The following is a 19031-nucleotide window of genomic DNA, read 5'->3' as shown; positions in this document are numbered from 1 at the left end:
TGTCACTTGAAAATTCTTGTGAATGTATTTTATAGTATATTTGCCTAAATGTTAACCTATCTTGTCTACGTGCAAGATTTCAAGGAAGTCTACCAAAGAGAGATATTTTCAGCAACTTAGATAAAATAACCATTATCATGCATCTTTAGCAAAAGGAAATAACCCACCACTACCATTCCTTTTAGATGAAGTGCCATTGTGCCTAGCTCGTATTTAATTCACAGAGGGGTGGAGGAGAGAGGTAGTGGGGAGTGCCAGTGGCAGTGATTCTCACATCTGTCAGGTCAGAGTCTGTTTTATTTTATCATGTTTTAATTTTAAAGTGGGTCCCACTGTGTTGTCCAGGATAGACCTTGAATTTCCTGGACTCAAGGGATCCTTTTGCCTCTGCCTCCCAAGTAGCTGGGACCAGAGGCAAGCACTAGTATACCTAGCCTGTTGCTCTTTTTTGTGTGTGCTTTGTTTTGTCTTTTTCTGCTGCCCTTTTAAATAAGAAAGCTGCAGGGCAAGAGATTTATAGCTCAGTGGTGCCACCGCCTGTCTCCCAAGCACAGGGTCCCGAGTTGGATCTCCAGTACCAAAAAAGAAAGCTGCAGTGCTCTTTTCACTCTGCTGAAGTGAAACTGATGAATAGCATACTTACCTGTAGAAATAATTTCCAGAAAACTGATATAAATCAAGGAAAAATAAAAGTAATACATCATAAAATATATACCCTAGAGATTAATGTTTGGGCAAAACTTTACCTTTACAAGATTTAATGAAATAGGTGTTTATGCCGTTTGAGACTCACTGAGAATGTGAAAGCTACAAATACAGACTGATTGATACTGGTGTGTTATTTTGGTGAGTCCAGTACTAGGAGTGATGTTGATATCATGATGTGTTTTTTGGAAATGCTAAACAAGCTTTCCAAAGCAAATGAGCCTCACTTTCATACACACGTGTGTGTATGTGTGTCTGTTAACTGGGTTTGGGTTTGAGCCCAAAGCCTTGAGGAAGGCCTCTACCACTGATCTATATCTAACACACAACACACATATTCTCTCTCTCTCTCTCTTCTGGAGACAGTCTTGCTAAGTTGTCCAGGCTATCCTTGAGCTGTGATTCTCTTGCCTCTGCCTCTCAAGTAACTGGGATTACAAGTGTGCACCTCCTTGTTAGGCAAGCCCAGAACTTTTTTCAATGGTGTTAACTTTTAGGGCCTGAATTTTTTTTTTAAGGCTTTCTTTTGCTGTTGTTGTTTTCAATAACATGAATGTCTGCTGTGACATTTTTAAAATCCGAGGAATGTTAGGTAATTTTTTACTGTGTGGGACTGCCCTGATAATTGTTGCTTCCTAAGTTACTTAGAATCCTTAATCCCTAGCCACAAAATGCTAGTAATGGCTTCATAGTCATTTTTATAATTAAAATTTCACAACAGTTTCCATGGAAGTAAAACTGACCACTGGATTGGTAGAGGGAGACGTTGATGGATAGAAAAGTATCCTGACTGCCTAAGAGTCAGGAAATGAGAGGAGCAGTAAGAAAATTCTAATAGGATAATTCAGTGCAGTGAGCATTTGAACTACCTGTGATTTGAAGAATGTGTTACCAGGAGCCAGGGAACTCCCAGAGAGCCCTTAAGGGCATTGTTACATACAGCATTCACTATCATTGTTATTTACAGTTATCCCAAGCCACCAAAATAAAGTATATTATTGTTTTTAAGGTGATTAAAAAAAAAGTTATACACTGGAGATTTTTCTATCCCAAATAATTGATTAAAGGATGCAGTTTTATAAATTCATATATGTAGAATATATTTCTTAAAATGTTAATGGGCTACTATAGTGGGGATTTTATTTAATCAGGAATCATCTAAAGGGCAGCTGCTCTATAAAAATTTAGCTGCCTAGTTGGTAGTCTTATAAATAAGTGATAAATAAGTGGAATCTGTTGCAAGTTTTATTTTGAATTCTCTTTCCAGTTATATTAAAACTGTAGAGATTAAGTTGAAGTTTAAAATTGCCAACCTCAAGAAATAATTCAAATTCAAAAGATCTTCTCTTTCACACAATTGTAGCATAATTTAAGTATTTCTAAATACTGATTTTTGTTAGACGAAGAGAGATTGCAGAGAGAGAGCGTCGAGAGCGAGAACGAATTAGGATAATTCGTGAACGGGAAGAACGGGAACGCTTACAGAGAGAGAGAGAGCGCCTAGAAATTGAAAGGCAAAAACTAGAGAGAGAGAGAATGGAACGCGAACGCTTGGAAAGGGAACGCATTCGTATTGAACAGGTGCAGTCAGAAAATCTTTTCGTCTTAAATAACTCACCTTTTTCCAACCCTATGATTTTGCCCTGAAATTTGCTTTACTTGTTGTAAAGCTTCTATGGAATGAATTCAGTTAATGAGCTTTGAAGTGTCCCCGAACGATAACAATGAATTAGGTACTAGTTAAAAATACGCCTGATAGTGCCTTGGTTCTAGATAATTGATAATAACTCTAGCTCTGCAATATAATGGCAGCCTAATAGTCTGAGCATAGGACTCTGAGTCCAGAGTAGTTTGTAATCCAGGCTCTGTCACTGTCTCAGTCCTAGGAAATAAGTGTTTCCTTATGTATTGCAGTGGGAACGATTTCCCATGGCTAGAAGGAAATAATGCCTCTCTTTGCACAATTGCAACCCAGAGTTTTAATTAAGTCACTTACTCCTAGTAAATATTACAAACTATATTTCTCATGCTTTTAGATGCCTTTCTTTTAGTCAAATGATTAAATTAAATCTGACCTTCCCGAATATTTACCAGTTCTCATCACCCAGCCCCTGCTATTTTTTAATGATACAAAAGAACAACATCTAGCTAAAATCTAGATGGTTGAAATGAAAATCACAAGTCCCGGGCACAGTTTTGCCTGGTGCTTGCCTAAGATGATTTCTTAGTGACTGGTTAACACCTGGTTTCGCCTATGCTTACTTTCATCTTCATCTTGTATTGGTTGGTTCTTCTGTGTCTGAAGGAGCGGCGTAAGGAAGCTGAAAGGATTGCTCGAGAACGAGAGGAACTCAGAAGACAGCAGCAGCAGCTTCGTTATGAACAGGAAAAAAGGAATTCTCTGAAACGCCCACGTGATGTAGATCATAGGTAGTAGCTTACTCTCTTCCTTAACTGTTACACTTGCTACCTTATCCCCATCAAGAATTAGGAAGTATAGGTTCCCATCCCTGGAATAAAGGTTCTGGGCGGCAGCAGGATTACAGTACCAGGGTGGGCCCAGTGCAGTATCCAGCAGGGACAGCTTTTCATTCCGTTTTCCTTCCTCAGTGCCAAATAATTTTTTATCATGGCTGGAAATACGCAGTCATAGTAAACTCTGATAATGGTTCTCAAACTCAGATCCATCTGCTAAGTTTTTATCAGTAGTGCAGGTACTGTTAAGAATGAAAGTCATGGGCCAGGGAGTTAGTCCAGTGGTGCCGCTGCCTGCCTTGCAAGCAAAAGGTCCTGAGTTCAATCCCTGGTACCAAAAAGAATGGAAGTCATAAACTCGGAAAGACTAAAGTATGGATTCTGTTGTGTGTGTTCATATAACTATATTCATTTAATTTTCTTACTATAAGTTATATGAGTTGTAGTTGACTGTGTAGAGAAAGAGGTAGAATGAATGAATTGTACTTAGGACTTATAGTACCTCTTTAACTTTTCCAGAGTTAAAGATCATTGAGAAGGTTTTGAACTGCCACTTATACTTGGTGTCAAATATTTTATTTCATTTTTTTTCTCCACTTTATGATGTAAAAACAGATGATCTTTTAACTTTTTCTGTTTAAATTCTTCTAACATTATATGACTGTACATGATTTAACAATGTCTTGCTGGCCCGCATTCCTAACTGAACTCATTGTGCCTTGAGTTTAGTAGCCTCTTGTGTCCACAGTTCTAACATTTGGTATGTATGACTCCAAGTGAGTATTGTTTGATTATTGTAAAAGTAATTCGTATCAATGAGCAAAAATTTCTCTTTAAGGCGAGATGATCCTTACTGGAGCGAGAATAAAAAGTTGTCTCTAGATTCAGATGCCCGATTCAGCCATGGGTCTGACTACTCTCGCCAACAGAACAGATTTAATGACTTTGATCACCGGGAGAGGGGCAGGTTTGCTGACAGTTCGGTGGTACAGTCTTCCTCTTTTGATAGGTAAGTAGAGCTGTCATAGGCAGTGTAGCCTCGCTAGTGATAATTCAGGTTCTTGATTGAATAGGTCATGATAACCTGGTGAAGTAGGGTGCCTGACTGCATACATCACAGGTGAGCGGGAGCACTTAGCTTTGCATGTGCTTCAGTTGTTAGGAACAGTAACAGCTTGGCTTAGAAGCACACTTCTGTAATCTCAGCAATCTGGGAGGCTAAGGCAGGAAGATGGAAAGATGGAGCCTGTCCTGGGCAACCTGGTGACTTAGGGAGTAAAAAATAAAAAGGGCCAAGGATGTAACTCAGTGTGAAAGTCCTAGGTTCGGTTTACAGTACCGAAAGGAAGAAAAAAAAAAGAACAGTTAAACATTCTTCAAGTTGGTAGTAGCTTGAGTGTTTTAGGTAATTTCTCCTGAATGCTAAAGTACCATCCTTTGTGCCAGACATTTAATGTAGGAGCAAATTATTAGGCCTGAGCAACTTGGTGAGATCCTATCTCACCACGACGGGAGGGGGAGGGGGGCTGGGAATAAAGCCTAGTACTGGAAAACAGTTATTAAAATCGGTGTAGCCTTTTTGGTGGCTATGCTTTAAGATCCTTTTAAAAGAAAGTGTGGGATTATAGATTTTACTGACACTTTTCCTTTAACTACTGAGTTCTGTTCCTATTACTGGGCTGCTAAATGAGGAATTATACGTAGTATGTACTTTACAATATGCAGAGTGAAGAAATGGTCAAAGGAAACTCCAGATTGATGACTTTGCTTGTATTTGCATAACTCGTCCGTGCAGTACTGTAATGTATAACAGAAAGTAGAACTACAGTATTCTATACAATCAGCAGAAAGTACAGTACCGTGTAAACAAGGTTTACTGTACCAAAAAAAGACTTGAGGATCTAGAAATAAAATGTAAAAAACCGAGCCTCCCCGCAAAAAAAGTTGGGTCATAAGACTGAGCACCTGGTTGTAAGTCTGAATAGCATGCCTCGGTCGTGAGTCTGAACAGTGGTTAACCGGGTAGCCGGTTAAATGAGGAATATCTAATAATCAAGCGGAATAAGGTCCAGTATGTGCTGCTAAGACCTGTGTTCTCTGGTTCTCATCACTAGGCGGGAACGCTTTGTTGGTCAGAGTGAAGGGAAAAAAGCACGGCCCACTGCACGAAGGGACGATTCCAGCTTTGAGAGATACCCCAAAAATTTCAGTGATTCAAGAAGAAACGAGCCGCCTCCTCCACGAAATGAACTTAGAGACACGGACAGAAGAGATGTGCGAGGGGAGCGGGAGGAGAGGAGGACAGTGATCATGCACGACAGGCCCGACATGGCGCACCCGAGACACCCCCGGGAGGCTGGGCCCACCCCCTCCAGACCCACGTCCTGGAAGGGCGAAGGGAGCATGTCTGCCGACAAGCGGGACGCAAGGTGGGTGGGAGTGCGGCTGGTGCCTTTGGGCGGGGCTGAGGGCATGGTAATGGTGCTGTCACACAGGTTTTATGTTGGGTTTCACAGAGTGGAGAGGCCCGAGCGCTCCGGGAGGGAGGTGTCAGGACACAGTGTGAGAGGCGCCCCACCTGGGAGTCGCAGTAATGCTTCCGGGTACGGCGGCAGGGAGAGCGACCGAGGAGTCATCTCAGACCGGGGCAGCGGAGCCCAGGTAAGCGGGCGGCCCGGTGAGGTGCTGTGTGTACAGTGTAACGAGGCGTACTGTAATTACAGGGAATGACTGAGACTAGTTTCTTTTTTCTTTCTGGTTTCTAAAGTTTTTTGAGAGACGGGATCTCGATTTGTAGTGCAAGTTGTTGTGAACTCAGTATGTCCTAGCAGGCCTTGAACTGGCTGTGCCTCTCCTGCCTCAGAGGCTTGCACCACTACGCCTGGCTGAGACTAGTTTCTTGGGAAAGAATTTATTCTTTGTCAATTTTATGGCTAGTGGTTGAATACCAATAGTCAGAGAAGCAGGATACTGTCCTTGAAACTTCTTTCCTACTTTCTGTTGCAATATGAGAATTGTTCTATTTGGTAAATGAGCTTTCTTAATGACGACTTTTAAGAAATTGGGGCCAGCTTGGCGTGGTGGCACACGCCTGTTATCCCAGCAGCAGTTGGGAGGCTGAGGCAGGAGGATCGCTGTGAGTTTGAGACCAGCCTGGGCTACATAGTGAGTTCCAGCTCAGTCTCACTACATAGTGAGATGCTGTCTCAAAAACCAAAAAAAAAAGAAAAGAAATTGGGGGCCAGGTATGGCGGTGCATGCCTGTAATGGGGAGGCTAGCAGTTCAAATGAGCAGAAAATACGAGACCAATTTTAAATACCATACTAATGAAATACTGACTGTATGAGCGGACAGTAGCACCAACAGTATATTTCTGTAAATTACATACCAAAAAGAATTCTGATGTGTGCTGGCCATGTACTCTGGAGTGTTGTTTTGCATTTGGATTTCATAACAGCATTTTTGACAGGAAAGTTTGTGATCTTTTGACATTCTATCTGATATGACTAAGTATCATTTCATCCAGTACATTGTGAAACACGCCTGGGCCTAGTGGCTGTGTGAGTTTTAGCATCTCTAGTAAATAGAAGTGTTTGGTAGCTGGTTCCCTGAACTGAACTTTAGAGATGAGTTGTGGTGCCCAGGTGCTGCCTTATTAGGGCAGAACTTGAGGAAGCCTTGTGCCCTGGCTTCATTCAGATAAGCTTCAGCGGTTGCGCCTTGTTTTCCCACACCAGCCAGCGAGTCGGGAGTCATTTGGCTGGGGTGGTGTCTGTGAGCCCCTTCAGCTTCTGTCCTGCAAGCTTTGGGTCTTAGCTCTTCATCTGCCCTTTAGTTTTTGTTCTTTGATGTTCACAGGTCTGTTTTTCAGAGACAGCGCCTTCTCACAGCCATGATTAGTGCTACATAAAGTAATGACTGGACTTTGGGTTTTTTTTGTTGAAGGGGTTTTCTGTTTTATGTTGCAGTGTTGGGGATTGCATCTAGGAGGCCCTTTGCAATGAACTACATCCCAGCCCATTTGATTTTTTTTTTAAGGTGGGGTCTTGCCTAGTTGTCCATTTTGGGCTCATTGTCATGATCCTCCTTCCCCAGGGGCCAAGAGACAACTCCTGTTTTTATGTGCTGTTTGCTGTTGTCCTGACAGGTTGATCATATGCTCCATCCTGATTTGTCTTAAGGGTTTGAGGGGCCTTTGCAATGAACTACATCCCAGCCCATTTGATTTTTTTTTTAAGGTGGGGTCTTGCCTAGTTGTCCATTTTGGGCTCATTGTCATGATCCTCCTTCCCCAGGGGCCAAGAGACAACTCCTGTTTTTATGTGCTGTTTGCTGTTGTCCTGACAGGTTGATCATATGCTCCATCCTGATTTGTCTTAAGGGTTTGAGGGGGGGGGAGAATCATTTCCTAGGTACCCTGTGCCTTCAGGACAGTTGAGAACCGAGTTCTTGGCCTATGCTGTTCATGTTCACCCTTTTTAATCATCTCAGTCATCCTTTGTAACGTCGAAAGCATACCAGTGTATCTGTTGGCCTGAGCCTGTGGTGTCCTAACTTTTGTATGCTTTTCTGCAGCACTACCCTGAAGATCGACACGTGGTTGATCGCCATGGACGGGACACAAGTGGACCAAGGAAAGAGTGGCACGGTCCACCTTCTCAAGGGCCCGGCTACCATGACATGAGACGAATGAGCGATGGCCGAGCAGGCACCGGCATGATGAGCCAGCACTCGAGGTGAGGAGCTGGTCGTGAAGTTGCTGCTGTCCCACAGCCGTGTCTTCCGGAGGCTGTCATAGTTGCCCAGAGATTGAACTGTGAATAGGAAAAACTTAGGTCTGCTCAAACCTTTCCCCACCTGAACTCAGCATCGCTAAGAGAGGTGTGAAGGGTGCTGATGGTGATTTGTTAGTTTGGGTTCCTCATTGAAGGTGAATTGTTTGCATTCTGACACGTGGAGCGGGCTGGGTCCAGGGCTTACAGGGCATTTGGGATCCAGTAGGTACTGAGCAGACACCTCATGTTAAGACCATCTTCTTGTTCTCTAATTAGTGTTCCTAAAGTTCTGAGGAAGACAAAACTGAAGGTGTGTTACATTTCCTTCCTTGCCAGATAACTAATAAGACTTTCGGACATTTAACCCAAGGCCTATTCCTATGCTAAGAGGCAGCCTTGATTTTTCTCTGTATAGCAGTGTCCTTTGTGGCCCTGAAGCCGGCAGGTCTTCTGCCTTTCCGTCTGCCTTGTCCTCCTCGCCTTCACATGCCCTTGTTTTAGAGATGTTGGCTGTGCTTAGTGACCACAGTCACTTCTGTCAGTCACATCCTGTCAAGCTTCTGCGCGTTAGCCTGCGTGGTGGCACATTCCTGTCACCCCACCTACCCAGGAAGCTGAGGCAGCAGGGTCACAAATTGAGGCCCAGTCTGGCCCCCCCGTCATGTGACCCTGCCTCAAAACACAGAAACAGACTGGAGGGCCGTAACTTGTCCCGCACCACTTGTTCTGCTTTTGACATTTAAGGCTCACAAGTGACCTTTTCTGGGTAGTAGTCATAGTTCTCAGGCTCCATGGTTAGGTTTTATATCACACAGTTGCTTTTCCTCACTTTGAAATAGTCTTCTGTTTTCTAAGGCACTATAATTTTTCTACCTTTTCATTTCCTTTGCCGGCTCTTTCAAGTTTTAAGCTGTAGACAATGCTCTTTTATTTTTAGCTCTGTGTTGCAGTCTCCAGATGAATGTCCTATTGTCTCCAGCAGTTCAAGGTCACAGCACCGGCGTTGCTGTCCTGCTGGAGCCCTGCATGTCCCTTTGGTTGCCTCCAGCTTCTTTTCTGCCCGTGCCAGCAGCTGAGAATACATGGGCCTTGTCTTCCTCTCTGTTCCTGGCGTAAATTCCTCAGTGGCATTCAGTGGCATTGAATGTTTCTAATAGCTACCCCTTCTTTCTCTTTTCACCTTCAGTCGGATCTTCCCAAGTTATGCTTTTTCCTGCTCCGTGATTCATCCTACTTTTAAATTTACCTGTTGGGACACCCTTCTTATATCTTGCTTCAAAACCACAGCAGCTTCTCTAAGATCTACTCCAGATTCCTCAGCCTGACATTCACACGCGTGTGTGAGATGGAGTCAGGGTCTCACTGTAGTCTAGACTGGCGAGAATCAGGGTCCTCCTGTCTCAGCCTTCCGGGTGCTGGAATTAGCAGCATGTGCCACCACAGCCAGCTCCACTATGGATTTTTACCTCCCAGTTTTGTTCCAGGGCTTCTGAGGTGGCTCTGGTTTGCTGTTGACTCAGTAGCATCTCCTACAAACCTAAGCGTTCCAGGCATTCCGCATAAACATTCCAGGCAGTTACTGAATGACTTCCTGTAACACAAGTTCCCCAGCTTCAGTGTACAGCGCACTCCTAAAGAAAGGGCTCACAGTAAGACAGCTCTGTGCCCAGAACCTTTCTTGCAGCCCAGACCAGTTTGGGAACTTGCATTCCTAACTAGCTTCTCTTTGGTGCTGTTGCTTTCGATCTGGGTTCCAGTGTCGCGCGTGCCATCAGGGCTTCTGAGGAAGAGGGGATTGTGCAGGTTCAAAGCCCGCCAGCACTGATGCCTGGTGACCTGGGGCAAGTTGATTATCCTCCGGAGCTCACTTTCCCCAGGATTGTTGCCAGGAGTACAGATTCATTGTAAAGTACAAAGAGCAGGAGGGCGTAGTGAATGGTAAGTGCCGTGTAGGTATTTGCTGTGATTACGTGTCCTTGGTTGTCTGATGGATTTTCCTTTCACACCTTTTTCAGTAACGCATCTCCAGTGAACAGAATTGTACAGATCGGGGGCAGTTCCATGCCAAGAGGAAGTGGCTCTGGATTTAAGCCGTTTAAGGGTGGACCTCCACGGCGATTTTGAAAATGAGCTCTCTGCCACGGTTTCAAGATAATTTATTGAAGTCTCCTATAAACTTTATTTGACTACTTAAGAAGAGGACCCTCTGACCTGCTTGAGAGTTCTGTCAGACTTTTTATTTTCTTTTTTTAAAAATTTTAACATGATTGCTTTTCTCAATTTTAGAGAAGACGTTTAAATAGTTCCGTTGTAATTTTTAATAGTTTTGTGTATCATTCAACTTTACTTTCTTGCAGCACCAATACACATTTGAAAAGGTTGGAACTGAAGCGGTTTTGCTGAAGGCCGTGTGAGTACGAGGCGTAGTTTGCAGCTGCGCGGTAGTGGGTCACTGGCAGCATTGGCACTGTGGTGCCTGGCTCTGGACGTTCTTGTCACCAAGCGGTGTCGGCCTCCATTTTGAAGGCTACGCTTAAAAAGTCTGCTGTCTAATTTTTAGAGCATAAGATTGTTCCTTGCATTTCTGAGTATTATGTAACCTATTTTTGCAGAAGGTACTGTTACATTAAGTGCATCTGTGTAACCTGGTTAAAAAATGTAATCTTTTTTGAAATAAACCTTCATATTCTGTATAGTTGCTAAAGTGTTGAGAACCTTTTTAATTGTAAAATGAGAACTGATTTTCAGGTTAGCTTAGAAGCACACTTGTTCAGGTTTGCATGGAATGAAACCGTGGCCGTGAGGGCTATGTCTTGAGAGTCTCGGACTGAGCTGTGCAGGTAAGTGCACACCTGGGAAAACTGCGCTGTTGGATGGATAAGGTCTGTTTCCAGGAATCGTGTGGGAATTAATGTTTCCATGTTCCCAACTATGTTGAGAAGTGGAAAAATCCCAGATTCTAGATCGGTGAATCAGTTGGGCTTTGTAAATACTTGTATGTGGAAGGACATTGTCTTTTTGTGAAAATAAAAATCCACACTTGGAAGTGTATTTGTCTTTGTTTCCAGCTCTTCAGAAGCAAGTCCCCCAGCCTTTTCTAGCATTTAGTTCTATGTCCTGTGTAGGTACAGAGCCATAAAGGCAGGCTTTCGGTGTTTGTTCCTGGGACACAAATCTAGCTTTGGCTAACTAGGCGGCTGGTGGCAGACAGGGTTCATCAGAAACTTAACCCTAACCCTAGAGTGTCCTTTCGAGGTTTACACTGAACATCCATTTCCTTCATGAAAACTTCTGTGACACATCATCTAGTCTAGTTTCTTGGTAGATCCAGCAGTCGGTACGAGTCCGAGGGAAAGGTGGAGTGAGGGCTCTGGGGCGCCGCGTTCACTGGAGGAATTGCTGTACAGTGGGCGTTTTGTCCTGGGTGTGCACGCGGTGTCTGAGGTGGCTCGGTCTTAGGAGGACTGGGGGCGTATGTACTGCACACGCAGCGTGTGAGTGTAGTGTGGTGCGGGCCGTGGGAGAAGCCGCCTCTGTCCACTGGGGTGGACTCGGCTTCTGCCCTGCTCCGCTGTGCCTCGGCGTCACTGTGCCACCATGTGCCCTTTACCAGCAGGACCACACTCGGGGTCATCGTGCCACTCCTGGTGCCGGGCAGCACGCAGACGGGGTAGGGCACCTGTTGGCCCAGTGCTCAGACCTCTTGACCAGAAGTACAGTTTCTGTCCTGCCGGTTTTCAGATGGGTGGGCGTCTGAGAGGGAATCTGAAAAATTCGACCCTCAGAGTTGAAGGCGTAGCTCAGCGCAGAGCGCTCGCCTAGCGTGTGTGAGCACCTGGTTTCACCCCCAGTACAATCTGAGTTTTGCCAGTCTTTTCTACACTTAGACTGAAGAGTGTAACAGTTTACACACTCTTAATTTTCTTTCCCTCAGGCTGCCATGGTCACGTTTTTCATCTTTAGCCAGCCTGACAAGGTTCGGAGGGCCTCTTAAGGTCTAGGGAACCAGCTAGGCTGGCTCTAGGTCAGTGGGGAAAACTAGACTGAAAGTTTTTACAAAGGAATCTGGGTCCCTCCAAGCCCACAGAAAGGGGAGAAGGGTCCTGTCCCCATATGCTCGAGAACCATCCAGATGTTTCCATGGGGTAAAAGTGTTCAGTAATTGTGAAGTAATAGACTGCGTGTGTGGTGCTTTGTCAAGAAAGATAAGGGCCAGTCTTAGTTTGAGCAGGATACTGAAGTCAGGTACTACACATGCCAGAGTGTGAAGGAAAATGAAAAGCTTAGGGAATACATTCCCAGGCTCTTAGATGGAGTGATGATTAAATTAAGAACCCTCTGCCTGTATTTTTATCCCTCATAAGATTGTCCCTCATCGAGACTTAGCCAGTCCGTCCAGGCCTGAAGGGCAGGTTTCCAGCAGGCAGTGTCACCTGGTTTCTCATCTTTTGTCTTTTATGGGAAGGGATGGGGGACATGGTTGGGGGCAGAGGAATTAAATAATTATTAAGATGTAGTATATGTACCAGTCACCCAAGATGGATGTAATTACATAGTACAGACATAGGCTGGTTAAGAAAATAGAAGGCTCCAGATGTGCAGGTTGTTCAGGGCCTGCACAGGTCCTGCTGCCTCGGCTCCCCTTTCCCTGCCCAGCAGTGCAATCTTCGGTCCCCTCCTCTTGGCCTCGTTCTGCTGAAAAGTTTCGCTCCTTTTCTTGGTCACTGGCTTTACTCCGATGACCAGACGACCCAGTCGAGCCTTTTGCTCTTGCTGATCCCTTCACACGGCCCCCTCCACATCTGCTTTAGTCCTTTGCTAAAATGACTTTCTCAGTGCTGCCTTCCATGGTTTTACAAAGCCCCTGGGGCGTTACAGCAAATTTTTGGAAAGGCGCATGATGGCAGATGTTTGATGCCCACAGTCATTTTTCAGAAGTGTTTCTCTTGAATTTTTAATTGTTTTGTTAAGCTATTTAAAAATTACTAAATTTGTAATATGTAATGAGTGTTCAGACATTTTCAACAAAACATTTTTACTTAGAAGATATGAAACTACAATGAAAATGCAAAACGACCACAGCAATTATCTTTGCTTCAACTATCACACCTCGGGCATTGCTTGCTCTGGTAACACGTTTTGTTTTCCTGTCATCCTTGGCAGGATAGACTTGACATCTTGCTGGTCTTCCTGTTTTCGCAGGAGGTTCTTGTGTTGTTCACCTTTCTGTGCCAGAGGAGCTCTTTGGGCAGAAACATACTGTTCTTTCTCTGTTGTGATCGATCATTTATCAGTTCCAGTACTAATTCTCTAAGACACTTCTCTGGTATTTTGTGCTTGTTATTTTCTCTGTAAACTATGAAACTATGTATGCCTGACATGTTTACGACTGAGTAAAACCACCGTGGGCCAATGCTTGTGTTTTGGGTGACATAGTTGCTAGTTTGTGAACATCTACTTCGCCTTTCATTTTTGTTGTAAAATGTGACCAATGCTGGCTTCACTTGTTTGAGCATCCATTCAGTCTTTTGTTTTTGAGACATCTTTCTGTGTAGTTCAGGGTGGCCTTGAATTCACTGTATAGCACAGGTTGACCTTGAATTCAGCAGTGATCCTCCTGCCTCAGCCTCTTGAGTGCTGAGATTACAGGTGTGCGCCACCAGGTTTCTTAGTGGTTTTATCATCGTGGTGTAACATTGACAACATTGATGCTGCTCTCTCTTTGCCATATAGGAGGCCTATACATTTCTCTGTCCCAAACTTGCCACATTTTTTTCAGGAATCTTTGCTTTGTACTTAGGAATAGTCCCTGTGGGGCCGGGGATTTAGCTCAGTGGTGCCACCACTTGCCTCACAAGGCAAGGTCCCGAGTTTGATTCCCTGTACCAAGAAAGAAGGAATACTTTCTGGGCTGGTCGGTTGGTGTTCTTTTAGCAAATGTAGCATCAGTGGGTAAGAAGTGAACCAGTGTGACATTTGGGTTACCTTTTTCTTTTCTTTTTTTTTTTTTGTACCGGAGATTGAACTCGGATCCTTGAGTTTGCGAGGCAGGTGCCGGAACCACTGAGCTCATCCCAGCCCTAGGTTACTTTTTAAAATAGGTGTGGCAGATCTGGTCACAAAGTCGTGTGGTTCATTACAGCACAAATAAAGACCTGCTGGCAGAGTTCCAAGATAAATTTCTAGATTCAAGGTGAAAATGTCTCTGCATCTGCCAGGACATATTTTTTTTTAGGTTTTTGCCAGGGGTGAAACCTGTTGGACTGAGTGTTAACAACGCGATTCAGTGTTGGAAACGATTTGTAATGTTATAAGATGTTTTGAAATATACTAATAATGAAATACAAGTAAGACATTCTATATGCATCAATAGTAATATTCAAAATATATTATGATATCTCCGTTTGAACCAAAAGCCTTCACAGCAGGAGGGGAAGGGGATGAAAAAAATGAATAGGTGTTATGTATTGTACCACCTCCCTGCAAAGAATATCAGCATGATGTCCTTCAAACATAGACTGGTAAAAACTGAAAACTAGTAAACTAGAAAAGTTAAATCAACTTACAAGTTTCTACAAAGAAATGTACCCCCTCCTTTGCCTTTCCTGAGAGTTTTTGTAGGATTAGTATTTTTTCCATAAATGTGTGATAGACTTCATTAATAAAGACATCATCTAGGCATTGACTGTAATCCCAGCACTCTGGGAGGCTGAGGCAGGAGGAGTTCAAGTTTTGGTCCAGCCTGGGCAATTCAGAGGAGACCTTCTTAACTTTTCTCATTGCTGAGACAAAATACCTGACACCCAAAGTTAAAGGAGTCAAGGTTTATTTGGCTCAGTTTGTAGCAGTTTCAGTCCATAGTTGGCCGGCTCCAAGGCAGCGTGGTGTGGCAGACAGGAATCATGGAGGAGAAACAGTTTATGGGGTGCAGAAAGTAGCAAAGCCAACAAGGACCATAGCAGCTTCTTTCTGTCCCTTTTATAGAGGACAGTGCCAAATCAGTGAACATCCTGATACAGCATCACACACCCTTAATCCGAGCATCACACTCTAGATTCAACCCCCTCCGAAAAAGCCACTTATGATCACGAGCCTTTGGCGGGGGGCATCTAGACACCAACCATAACAGTCTCAATTTCTAAAAGGGAGGCTAGGGATGCAGTTGAGAGTAAAGATGGGTTCAGTCCCTAGTACTGCAAGCAAAAAAGATGTTATTCCTGACGGGCAGGTATGGGTCCAGAGGTGCGCCGAGGATGCAGAGTAGGGTGTCAGTGAGGTGTGTGGAAATGTCAGTGGCATTTACTGCCACCCCAGGAGCAGGGGCAGCAAGCTCTGGGGGCAGGATGGAGTGGGAGGATGGGGACAAGGGCTTCTCTTCAGGGAGCTGGCTTGGCGTGACCCGGGTGTCTCAGTGCTCAGTGCTGCAGACCGTGTGTCTGTGCCCCCACAGCATGTGCTGGACTAGGAGATGGGGCTCAGGTAAGGGTCGGGGAGCTCCCTGCCCCTTCCGCCAGGTGACAGCCAGAGCCAACTGGTGCTGAGGAAGTGGACCCTCACAAGACTGCTCCAGAACTGAGAAATGTCTGCAGGACTTCTGGTAACTAGCAGCGTGAACACTTAAGACAGAAGAAAAGATTTCCTTGTAGGCATGGGTCTGCAGGAATGGATTTCTGCAGAGCAGGGAGGACATGAGAAGAATGGGCTCAGCATTGGAAAGCACAGGAAATGGTCACTGCGTCCCGAGCATCAGGGGACTCATGTCCCGTGCGGTGTGCCATGTGTCAGAGCGCAGGCCAAGCTGCCTTCCAGGCGGGTGTGTGAGCGCAGCTTCCTGGGCAGGTGCTGGCCTGCCTCTCTGTTCCAGCAGGCGAGCAGGTGCCCGCGGCATGCGGAAGTACAAAGCACAGGGCCTGCAGAAGGCCCACAAAACATTAAATGCTGCTTTCCATAGTTTTGTTGACACTGTGATCCAAATGTTCTTCCACTGGCTCTAGGTGACGTGGTGACATCCAGGGTAAGTCTGAGGGGTGCCATGGGTTAAGGACTTCAGTTCTAACTTCTGTTACAGAAGCTGACTCAACAACATGATTTCATCGCCTTATTTAAAGTGCAGGTAAGCAGTAACCATGTAATAGAAAGATTTCTCTAACCAGGCATGGTGACACGTGCCTATAGGCCCAGCAGTGGGAGGTTGAAGCAGGAGGATGGCAAATTCGAGCCCAGTGTATGTAGGGCAGTTAGTGCTTTAGTGAGACCCTGTTTCAAAATGAAAAATAAGGGCAGGGGATGTAGATCATTGTGAAGGCTAGGTTCAAACTTTCAGTACTGGAAAACAAAACAAAACAAAAAAGATTCCTCTAGACATCTGAATTCTAAGTGCCACTGATCATGTAGATCATGTATCAAGAAAATGAGAATGGGCATAGTGGTGCACCCGTATTCCTAGAATTTAGGAGGCTGAGGCAGGCGGATCACAGCCAAGTTTGAGGCCAGCCTGGGCTGCATAGTTCAAGGGTAGCCTGAACTACATACAAGACTTGGCCTCAAAAAACAACAAAACATCAGAATGAATAAAAAGGTACGATCCGTGGCTTTAAAAGGCTTGAAGTCTACCCTAAGTGCTGTGTACTGGGGAGGCCAGAAAAATGCAATGTAGAATGATCAATTCTGTTCAGAGAACTGAGGAGTCCAAGAAAGCTTTCCCAGAGAAGTATCAGCTCATGTGTACATTAAATTGCTGATAACACTTTAGTTAGGGTTAACTTGATGAAAAAAAATGATCCCTCTTCAGCTCTTCCTGAGTCCCTCAGAGAGAAGTGCTAGACAGAACAAATCTATCACTGGGATTAATGGCTGGGAACTGTATAGAGTTAGCTGCTTATTTACTCCTATTGTGTGTGGGGAAAATCATTTATCAAAAGTTTGGGTAGTCAGGTTTTTAGCTCAATGGCGCCCCGCCTGCTTCACAAGCTCAAAGTCCTGAATTCGATTTTTGGTACTCCCCCAACCCAAAAAATGTTGGTGTAAGCTGTTTTTTTGGTACCGGGGATTGAACTTGGGACCTTGCACTTGTAAAGCAGGCGGCAGCACCACTGAGCTAAATCCCCAGCCTCTGGTGTAAGTATTCTAAGACTTAATCCTAGGTAAATGAGTCAGTCTGTCAACACCCCACCTCCTCACTCTCCCTAGCTCACTAAGAAATAGCTTAATGAGATGAATATATCAGAAAGACTGTTTGATCTAAGTATCAAAGTTTATTGAAATAAAATATAATCTATAATAAAAAATACTACGGGTGTTATTCACTGATTACAGTTTTAAGTGTATTAACAAAAACATAAAACATCCGAATCCAACATTGACACCGTACTTGTAGTACAATAACAAATGTGAATTAAATGTTGAATAATACTGAATAATTTTGTCAGAAATATTTTATACTTTCCCACCTATATTCAAAATGCCTTTTGAGGAGTATCTGTCAACAGTGAAACTTCTGAAACTTAAGACACAGTTTTTAGAGTTAAGTAGTTGAGCATCCTTAGCTCTTAAAACATTTATTTTCTAGACATCAGCCCAACCCTAGCCTGGGTGGATGGGTTTAGGCACCTCTGCTCGGTGTGGTGCAGTGCTTTCCTGCGAATCTCTAGGGTTGCTACAATTCTGTAAGTGAAATTAAAGCTGGCCACAAAGCAGAACACGAGTTACTTCAGAAGTACAAAGGGTACTGAGGAGGACAGGACGGGGAAAGGCACTCAGGCACAGTCTGTGTACTTAAATCCTTGAAGAACTCTGTTGGAGCCCTGGCCCGGCAGAGATTCACGTCAGCAGCTCTTCCCTCATTACTCCCGATGGTAAAGGGGGGAGGAAGAAAATTTGTTTCTTGCTGTATTGCAGGACTACTTTCTCTGCAGTCATTATGCCACTTCACTTGCTATTCCTCAAGATCCAGTGATCCCTGCACAATTCAAGCAAAAAGATTCACTGGTTCTACCTTGGGGAGTGGCTTTCCGGGTGCTGCTGAAGTTTAACAAGCCAAGCTCGTCCTTTACCGTGATCTCAACCAACCTCCTTTTACTGCGGTCTGCTGGGGTCTGAGACAATGGTTGTCTAACAGGAAAAGAGCCAAAGCAAAACCACCGGGGAAGCTTTTGAAAGCCTCATGTAAAAAGCCTGCTGAGCTAATATTCTGTGTTCAGAGGAAGTTTCAGTCATTTCACACAACTGATACATAATAAGGAACGAAAATTGACAAAGCAGAGAGGCATAATTGTCACACCTGTTACCGTAACTGCTGTGAGGGCATTGCAACTACAGTGCCTACCGGGACAGGTCCCTGCTTGTGGGATCAGTGTCCTCACCTACTACAGAAGCTATAAAATAACTACTAGAGCCAAAGGAGCCAGGATCCTCTTCCAGGGAACCCTGCATCTCAAAGCAAGATAATTTCAGTGCAGAGGGCCAGAAAACGTTAAAGTTACACCATTAACAAATTAAGTGATTTCAAGAAATCCTTAGAGAATATCACAAAGAATCAGCTAGAATAATAACGCATTTTTTGCCTTTAGATCTATTGCAGTTAAAAGCTCGGGTTTTGTATTTCTGCCATGGTATTTAAATACCTCATTTGGAACAGTTCCATGCCTCAAAGAATACCTGTTACACAAGTGCAAATCCCCCTTCTCAGGACAGTAAGACAAAGCGGCACTGGAGGCAACAGCTGGAATTTTTACCCTGTTTTTCGAGTTTAATTTTCAGATCAGAATAGAGAAGTTAGAAACTAGGATACATCATGTAAAAAAAATATATATATATGAATTTATTAGACTTTTTTTTTTGAAACAGGGTCTTGCTATGTAGTTCAGGTTAGCCTCGAACTCATTGTATAGCCCAGGCTGGCCTCAAACTCTGGTGATTACTCTGTCTCAAGATAAAATATTACAAAGGAATGAGGATATAGCTCAGTGAGAAGGCCCTGGGTTTAATCCCCAGTATTGTTAAAATACAAAAAAAAAAACTAAGCCGGGCATGATGGCGCACGCCTTAATCCCAGCACTAGGGGGCTGAGGCAGGAG

The 19031-nt window shown here is 44.2% G+C and overlaps 1 protein-coding gene across 3 annotated transcripts in view; it reads left to right on the top strand.

Moving 5' to 3' along the window:
• Nucleotides 1–10279, top strand: part of Sltm (SAFB like transcription modulator) — a 44535-nt gene extending 34256 nt beyond the window's left edge. For all 3 annotated transcript variants that reach the window (XM_033756000.1, XM_010641256.1, XM_010641255.1), the window contains exons 15-21: nucleotides 2106–2286; nucleotides 3011–3135; nucleotides 4019–4189; nucleotides 5295–5609; nucleotides 5697–5841; nucleotides 7757–7917; nucleotides 9972–10279. In XM_033756000.1, the coding sequence (XP_033611891.1) occupies nucleotides 2106–2286; nucleotides 3011–3135; nucleotides 4019–4189; nucleotides 5295–5609; nucleotides 5697–5841; nucleotides 7757–7917; nucleotides 9972–10080 (1207 nt within the window). In that variant the 3' untranslated portion in view covers nucleotides 10081–10279. The remainder of the gene's footprint in view (nucleotides 1–2105; nucleotides 2287–3010; nucleotides 3136–4018; nucleotides 4190–5294; nucleotides 5610–5696; nucleotides 5842–7756; nucleotides 7918–9971) is intronic.
• The last annotated feature ends 8752 nt before the right edge of the window (nucleotides 10280–19031 follow it).

This window comes from Fukomys damarensis, unplaced genomic scaffold, assembly GCF_012274545.1.
Source record: "Fukomys damarensis isolate Sample0158 unplaced genomic scaffold, DMR_v1.0_HiC HiC_scaffold_25, whole genome shotgun sequence".
NCBI classification, from domain to species: Eukaryota; Metazoa; Chordata; class Mammalia; order Rodentia; family Bathyergidae; genus Fukomys; species Fukomys damarensis.
Note: the sequence above shows the minus strand (reverse complement) of the source record. Positions and strands in the feature narration are given on the sequence as shown.